The sequence below is a fragment of the Diaphorina citri genome, unplaced genomic scaffold, assembly GCF_000475195.1.
Source record: "Diaphorina citri unplaced genomic scaffold, Diaci psyllid genome assembly version 1.1 scaffold17, whole genome shotgun sequence".
Classification (NCBI taxonomy): Eukaryota; Metazoa; Arthropoda; class Insecta; order Hemiptera; family Psyllidae; genus Diaphorina; species Diaphorina citri.
In genome coordinates, this window is record NW_007377455.1 from 559,187 (window position 1) to 568,448 (window position 9,262).

Sequence of the window (9,262 nt, forward strand, 5' to 3'; positions counted from 1 at the left end):
TGGTGCTTTAATAATTCTCTGTATAGCCTCCGTGGCCGAGTGGGTATCACACTATTAGGCTTGCATGTAGGAGGTCCGGGTTCGATTCCCGGCGGGGCTGAGGTTTTTTTTCCTTTTTTTTTCATTTATTATTATATATAATAGATAGAGGAGTTTTACATAGGTTTAGGTACGTTGCATAAATTAGGGTAAACGATTTTTTTTTTTTTTTTTTTTTTTTTATTGGGTCGGAAAGGATGGGTGGACTACAGTTTTCTGAACCATGTTCAAACTTCATATATGCAATAAGTACCCCCATATTACACAAATGACCTTGCTTTAGTAATGGTATAGGATTTTACGTAAAGCGAAGCTTTTCTAATTACCTAACCATTGAACATGATGCTTTTTACCCTAGAAGCGGAAAAACCGCCAAAAACGGATTTTCGGGCGTATTTCGGCGGTTTTTCAGCCACCAAGAGTTCTCCCCTCAGATTTTGAGGTCTCAAAATTGTTTTTACAATCACTTCAAATTTGGTGTTATACTTCCCCCACCATAACTAACAATCCTATGAAAAAAAAAAAAAAAAAATCGTTTACTCTAATTATGCAAGGTGGACTTCCTCTATCGATAAGACTACCTATTATAAGCAACAAGTGAGAAGTGATGAGTAGATAGCAATAAATTTTTAAAAATATAAGGGTAATAGAAAGTAAGAAAAAATTACAACAATCAAAACTCAAAATGTAAACAAATGGAAATGAAACTCCTTGGTTTAGGTCCTAACCATGGCTGGTTCAAAATCAACAACGACACTAGCGCTAAATTTGCGGAATTTCGAAGAAGTATATTGTTAGAAACGCACTTTTTGCAAACTCCGTGGTTAGTGAGCTTCAAACTCCGGAGTTTCGTCTTGTCAGAAACCGGGCCTTAATTCATTTTTGTTTCTTTACATCAGACTTGTGATATTAAGTATTACACTGTAGAAACTTGACCTGTTCTTTAACACAGGTTGCACTAGAGCTGGGTTTTGTCAGCATGACAAGAATTAGGCTGCGGTTACACTGGGCACGATGTGTGCGAATTTTGCGAACGAAAATTTGCGAAAATTTTGTGCGAAAAGTGTGGTTACTCTGGTTACGAATTGACACGAATTCTGCATGCGAATTTCAGAAAGCAAAAAGAAAGAAAAAAAAAATCTGGTGCGAACATCACACGACTTTTTATTCATTTGCGGAATACGTATTTGAAAAAAAAGGAAGTTTTTTCAAAGTCCCTATGCAATAAGCATTCAAAATCTTTGAAATATGCAAACATGCTAAATTCGATCCCTAAATATTATTTACCTAGCTACTACTTTGAGAAAGAAAAATAAGAATCTGGCATTGATTGTTGGTCCCAAGATTTGAGTTCACGGTTCACACATTAGGAAAAAAAAAGAAAGTAAAAACAAAGTTAACTGTTTTTCATATTTGTCACCCTGTAGGTGTAAATAACCACAACTAAAACCAATTAATTCCTTGTTTTTTGCTTTTCTTCTGAAATAAAGCTTGTAAAAACCATGGAAGCATATTCTGGGGCACCCTGTGTGTTATTGTTATACATAATAATAACAAATAAATAAGTAGAGTGACATGTATTCACGGTTTACACGTGCCATAGAAGTAGATGATTGGTGGAATCTTCTCGACCAGCTACTTCGGAAATGCTACTCGACCTGAAGTCTTCATATCCATCTCCTCCCGAAATCACAAGAGTTCGTTTTGTACGCATTCTAGGTGATGATTTTTTTTTCGCGTTATTTGTACTGTGAATTTTGCTGCTTCGCAAAGGGGTTTCAACGGCTGTTAGAAATCTAACATGTCCTGTGTGACCATGAGGAACGCCTGTGTGGAAAATGATAAAATTAGCACATTGTATAGGTACAACGTTCATAGGCGGTTCTTGCCTAAATTTTTGGGGGGGCTTGATTTTGAAGGTACACCTTATTCAAAATTTTAATTTAGCTCTCCTATTCAAAAAGTATAAATAATCGCCCTTATTATTTTTCCAGAACAAATCATGTGACAAACTCAAGTTGAAGCCATCGAAGAAAATCTCCAACTGCTACGAAGAGATCAGCGTGTACTACAATCACAACTATGTGCCTGGTCCTGGGGACTGTGATCAACGCCATCATTCTATTGAAGAGACGAACAGTGAGGGCAGGAAAAGTGGCGATGAGCTTAGAAAAAGTGCCAAAGACTGTGGTGATAAGTTTACCAATGGTGTTAAAGACTGTAGTGATAACTTTAGTAGTGGTGTAAAAGACTGTAGCAGTGATAGCAAATGTGATAAAGGTGTAAAAGAAGTTACTCGTGGTGTAGAAGCAGTGGTAGACCATAAAAGTAGTGCCAAAAACGGCAATAGTGCTAAGCCTTGTAGTTCTGAGAAGGGTAGTTGTAGTCCCTCCAAATTCAAGAGCAAATGTTCCCGTCCAAATCCGCCGGATTTGTCCACGTTACCAACTTGTCAAAGTGGGAAAAACACAAATGGGAGTCGAACTTCTGAAGATGGAACCCAAAATTCTGCATATAAAGAAGATTCCAAAGAATGCAACCAAAATTCTAAAGATAATTGCGACCAGACTTCTGACCAAAATGGAAACCATACGACTGAAGAGATTGCAATAGTGACTAGTCCGCAATCTGAAAGGATTAGTGTGCAATGTGGAAAGACTGAGGTGGTGACCAAACCACAGAGGAAGCGAAGGATAGGGCTTGCCCCGTTGATAATCAAGTAAGTCAACAACCATTTTATTAACCTATAGGTACCTACAAATAGGTAAATAGGTATTTTCATAATTATTTTTGATATTATTTCTACGAGTTTAACGTCACTGCATAACTGCCAAGGTCTTTAGTGACGGGAGTTTTACCCACCATTCAGCGACAAGCTATTCGCGTGAAATAACCTCACCTAGCCTGACTAGGGACGGGAAAAGCAGCAGGCGACAACTCAGATTATTACCCATCTGGATACTAACCAAGCAACGTTGCTTCACTTCAAAGTATCATCGCTGGCTTACATTGACTTAAAAGCTTAAAACTGCGGGAGTAAAGGGACTTTTCAGTCTCATTCTGGCAGGATAAACAAGGTATATTCTATTTTATTATATTCTATTCTACTTATGTGGGTACGTATATCTTCCATGACATTGGTAACCATTTTCTGTTTTATTTTCAGACCTATACTTCCACCAATGGACGTCACAGCTGACCAGAACCGTGACATAGATATCAACCAAGTTGCCAAATTGTGATCTGAGGAAACGTTGAATGATCAGCTAAACCATATCTAGTCAGAAGTCCCATACCGCTTTATTAGAAAATCTGAACCAAAGTAAATTAAATTAATTATAATTATTTTTACTTTTATTTGTTTGTACCCTAGTTAAGCATCAAGGCTACGTGAGATTAATATAGATATTTTTACTCAAAATAAATAAAATTATTGGACGATAAAAATGAGACAGAAAGCTTTTTACTTTTAATTCGATAGCATACATAATAGTTGTAGCTAAATGTTTACAAATTAAACAAGACCTCGTTATTATTATTATCAAATTCTAATGATTGTTTTACCAAGGTCCATAGTGTCGTCAATTATTCTAGCTATCATTTCACTGCTAGTCTTATTAGTTGCTTCGTTTGCTTCAGTGATGGTGTTATTTATGATGTCAACGTCATCAGGGATTGGGACGGGGGTTTGTGTAGTGGGAGTTGTTTGTGGGCTGAAAACAGATTTCATCTCATTTTAGAACGTATGGGTCAATAAGTCAATACATTCAAAGAGCCACTTAAGGTATAAAGCCATATCCAGGGTCAATACCCCCTGCCCTTTTTTGGGAATTCAACCAGGGTAATCAGCCCCTCAACTGTCCTAACACAAGTGATAGGTATATGCTTTATTTATTTATTTATTTTGACAGAAAATTCGTCTGAAAAGCCCACCCCGGTACTACAGTGCATTTCTTCAGGGGATAGGTATATGCTAACAGCTGGGGATAGGTATATGCTAACAGAGCGTTAACATGAAGCCCTAGAACTGGGGGTTATTCAATCCAAGACATTCAAATCTAAAGGTCACAGGTTCAATTCTCACCAGGGCAGAGGAGCAGGTTGATTCAGCACAGGTGTTGGCCTGGGGATTGGAACATCACGTGGTACATCCACTGAATCATAACTGACAGTATTAATGAGTAAGTTTCTGAAGTAGTCATTAGTCGGGTTGCTCACCACTAGATTGCCCAGGTCTTCGGTGGGTAGCACTTGGATCTGGGGTTGGTAGTCGGGACGAGGGATCCTGAAAAATTGACAGAATAGATCAAAAGTTTGACAAAATGAATCATCAGCGAGCGATGAAGCCTTGTATCTAATCACCTAAGGAGAGGAGGTGTGTGTGTAATTTTACGTACACCTAAATGGGGAATTTTGTGTCTCTGGCCCATCTGATGAGAGGCATACTAAGGGGTGGTCATACTAACTTATCACACCTTCCCCAGAAGTGTTTTTTCTGTTCCTTTCTTCATATCTCGATTGACTTTGGTTATATCCTCCTCCTCCTCCTCTTTGTCTTCTAATGTCCTTCGCACCCGTTTTTCCGCTGTTCGCTTCTACCAACTCTCTAACATATCTTCCTTGGTTTCTTCCTCCACTCCCTCTCGGCCTTCTCGAATAGCCACTTCCTCTTCCCCTACCTTCGTAACTGTCTCCATTTCCCCTCCCTCCATAACTGCCTCCATTTCCCCTCCCGCTCTCTCCCCCACCACTAGGCGTGTGGACGGACCTTGCGATCAGCTCTCTGATAATTGAGCACCTTGTGGTCGGTGTTCTTGTGGTCGAAACGAAATAAATCGTCCCCGATGTCGTCCCGAATTTCGTGGTCGTCGAGAAATCGGTCGTTTTGGATCGGTTTATCGTCATGGGGATGGTTGTCGTGATGGGCTTTGTCGTCATAGTGATGATTGTCGTGATGGTTGCCGTGTTCGTCGTGAAGGCCATGGTCGTTGTTGTCGTCATCCGGATCGTCTTCGTCTTCATAGCTGTCGGATTCGGTGAATGATGAGTTGACTGTGTAGTCATCGTCATCTTCATCATCCCTGAAAACATAGAAATTTTAGTCAGTTAAGGATTTTAAAGCCAGCCTAGATATCTTGGAGGGTACCACGCCAAGTCGCAGGTTTTATACTCGCCAGGGGTGAACTTCTATCCTTGAAAAAATATAAAAAAAAGCTAGCCAGGAAACCCGGAACTTCTTTGGAACGTGGAACCCTTCACCTTCGGAGAGCCCTTTATGAAACAATTACAACCCACGGATAACTAAACCCAAAGAAAACTTAACCCATCTTTTGGGACAGTTGCTCCTACACCTGAGTGGCCTTGTGTATAGAGTTAAGCACTCCAGACTTACTCAAAACTGTTGTCCAGATCTCTATGGCGGGTCACCTGCGCTGGTTTCCGATAGCTCCGAGTCCCATACCCTATTCCGTGAGGGCGAAGGTGTCTCGGGCCCCGCACAGTTTGGTCCTTCATAGGAGTTGAGTCACCAGGAGGCGTAGCCGATGCAGGAAACCGCCTGAAACATCGGAGTGGGGGGCGGGGGCGGAAGTGAGAAAACTGTGAATGAGACAGAATGGAGAAGTGACTCAGGACATCATCTTCAGACCAAGATAGATGTTGACTCTATCGCAGCAGGAATAGAATTTAAAACATCTTAATCGAAATTGTCTTGATAAGAATAATTTATTTATTTTTATTTGATTTTAATTTTTTAAATATTTCTTACGATTATTAAAAACATTTTATTTAATAATAATAATGATAAATAAATAAGAAAAAAGGAAAAGACGTCCCCACGAGAATGAAGATTTCCGATGGAATGATGTTTTTGGCTGATGTGCAACTAGTCAAAGGCTGGCAGCTACTTTATTTGTTATTAAATAAATGTTTCTCTCTGAACCATTCCTAAAATAGTCGAAGCTATATCGTTTTGCAAAAACTGTTTCCCTCTTTTCATTTACAGCCTAGTTAGCTAAGTTTGGCAGCGCATCTGCCTTGTAAGCACTTTACCGCGGGTTAAATACCCGATTTTGAAAATTTGGACCGATTGCAATACTTTCTCATTACTAGTATAGCTTTGCTATGCACTAGTAATAAATATAATAAAAACTTATCCAAGTTTATTCTTCTTTGCTATACTTAATACCTACCTATTTAGTTTTTACTAACCAGTATATACAGGGAAATATATGTATTAAATTACTAGGGCTCGGATTTTATGCAAATGGATTTGCATGTTCTGGCACATTTTCGACGATTATGCATGGTATATATGTAATAAAGAAATTTGTCATATAATGCAGAATTTTGCTTTTTTTTTACTGAAAATACTCATTTTTTGGCAAAAATAAAGAAATAAATAAATCTGCATCAAAAGTGTCCGTCCCAGTCTCCTGTTAAAGAAAGGATAGGTGCTTTTCTTTTCATCTTCAGACCAATGCAAAGTACCTAGGTGCTTTTGTAAGTATGTGCTTCTCCTTGTACACAGGACAGGTATGTTGAACTAATTTGGACAAAGATCAAGTAGATTTTTTTATTTTTTTAACTTCAGTTAACTACCTACAAAAAAAGCAACTTTTTTTTTCTCTCAAAAAGTACTGAAGTTAATTTCCAGTTTCCACAATAGTTGGTCTTCTTATTTTCGGTACCTACCTAATTTAATTAAATTTCCTTTAGCAACAAACAATAGATAAGAAGTCATTAGTCCCCTTTAAATTTGTACAAAAAGTCAATTATTATGCATATATTGTTGCATATTTGGGCCATTTTATGGTGCATATGTATTGCATACATATTTTGGCCTTTTTTTGGTGCATATAATCCGATCCCTATAAATTAGGTACAATAGATACATAGGTATTAGGTACCTACATATTTAGATTAAAAAGAAAGTCAGTTTAATTTTAAAGATATTAGGTACTTACTTTTTTTTAAAAAAAAAGGAACACGTAGTTCTTGAGTTCTGACTTACAATAGGTTTTGGGAGGGGTGATTTATATATAATATATTGTGTTTTTACTATGTTTTGACAGAAAAATGCTCGAAATATGCAGAAAATATGAATTATATTTTAAAAATATATATATACAGGGTGTCCCAAAACCTATTGTATAATTGATTTGCGAAAAGAAATTTCACAAATTATCAAAAGAACTTTCTGGGAATTTTACGAGTAGTGTTAGGTAGTAGGTAAGTAGTACACAACAAGATCTTTCACAAATGATTAACTTTTTTTGGGGGAGAAAATTGTTTTATTATTTACACTCCCGGGAAGGTTAGGCTATTTTAGGTTTTGGTTTTTAAACTAACCGGAAAATAGCCACACACACACACACACACACACACACACACACACACACCCATCCCACATAACACGGTGTGTGTGTCTGGTGTGGTGGTGTGTGTGGTATGAGTGTGTGTTTATGTGGTGTGTGTGTGTTTATGTGGTGTGTGTGTGTTTGTGTGTGTGTGTTCGCTAGCGAAGCAGGGTAGAAAAGCTTTTAATAAATAATAAAGCAGCACCAAGGTCAGCTTACCTGATACTATAGGCGTAGTGGTGATCTTCGTCGTGTTTTGGTTAACATGAGGAAGAGGCATTGTTAACACAACACCAGCACTTGTACCTATCCATAGTAACTCCTTGCATGATAAAAGTGACGTTACACGGAGACAAGCAGACTTGTGTTGTCGTATGATATCATCACAGTCTGAAAGTAGGCATTTGAGAGTAAAAGAAAGCTGATTTTTTTTTTTTTTAAATACCTGGCTGTGGCATGTGAAATAAAAACGTTATAGGACAGGGGTTTCCAACTTCCATGTGTATGCGGGCCGCTGTGAGAAATTAAATGAATTATTACGGAAAATAGCCTAAAACTAAAACCTTTCCGGGAGCTTAAGCAACAAGTGTCGACTTGCAAAGTTTATCGCAATCAGTTGATCTCGATATCTGTCAGTAAACCGTGAGAAATATCGAGTACCGTATGTAATAAAAAAAACCGCCAAAAAGCGGCCAAAATGCCGCCAAGCGTTGCACCGATCTTAACCAATGCCAAATTTCAAGCTGCATGCCAAATTTCAAGTCTCTAGCTCTAACCGTTCTCGAGATATTTTGTTTACAGACAGACACACGGACCAATGGCTGAACCTTTGTATTTAGGCTCTAGGGACTTTAAAACGTGTTTTGGCACTATAATCTGGGTATACCTAAAAAAACTGATTACACAAAATTCATAAAGAGTACGAAAATTAGCTGACTGACTATAAGGCAATATGCAAAACGGCGGTTTACATCGTTTGGCGAAAGAAAAATTCGGAAAAGTCGCAAAAATTTTCCGGCTTATTGCCAATCAGTTGAGTTGAGTACTCCTTATTGTCAATCAGTTGAGTTTTATGATCTCGAAAGTGGTTTTCCCTGTACTACTGGAAAATGGTACGACTTTTCCGAAATTTTCTTTCGCCAAACGATGTAAACCGCCGTTTTGCATATTGCCTTATAGTCAGTCAGCTAATTTTCGTACTCTTTATGAATTTTGTGTAATCAGTTTTTTTAGGTATACCCAGATTATAGTGCCAAAACACGTTTTAAAGTCCCTAGAGCCTAAATACAAAGGTTCAGCCATTGGTCCGTGTGTCTGTCTGTAAACAAAATATCTCGAGAACGGTTAGAGCTAGAGACTTGAAATTTGGCATGCAGCTTGAAATTTGGCATTGGTTAAGATCGGTGCAACGCTTGGCGGCATTTTGGCCGCTTTTTGGCGGTTTTTTTTATTACATACGGTACTCGATATTTCTCACGGTTTACTGACAGATATCGAGATCAACTGATTGCGATAAACTTTGCAAGTCGACACTTGTTGCTTAAGCTCCCGGAAAGGTTTTAGTTTTAGGCTATTTTCCGTAATAATTCATTTAATTTCTCACAGCCAAGATGTTAAATAAAGGTCACAACGTTGTCATAGGCGGCGATAGGGGGGGGCTTGGGGGGGGGGTGAGCCACCCCCCCAATGATCCTTGGAGTTTTGCACAAAATCGTACATTTTGGACTGGTAGGGCTTAAAACTGGGGCTAATGTAGTGAAAGGAAGCGATATCCTCATCTCCTTTCATTTATTTTTTTTACAACGAAAACCTAATAATAAGACTTTACGGTTAACAAATAGATCACATTCTCCGGGGACTTATTG

At 38.4% G+C, this 9,262-nt stretch overlaps 1 protein-coding gene across 1 annotated transcript in view; it reads right to left on the minus strand.

Annotated features, from left to right (window-relative positions):
* Positions 1-1,358: 1,358 nt before the first annotated feature.
* The window catches only part of LOC103507803 (rho guanine nucleotide exchange factor 17-like), a gene marked incomplete at its 5' end in the record, with an annotated part of 24,659 nt that continues 16,755 nt past the window's right edge, over positions 1,359-9,262 (minus strand). The window contains 3 exon segments of the mRNA XM_026822401.1: positions 1,359-1,866; positions 7,617-7,787; positions 7,892-7,911. Of these exon segments, the coding sequence (XP_026678202.1) occupies positions 1,628-1,866; positions 7,617-7,787; positions 7,892-7,911 (430 nt within the window).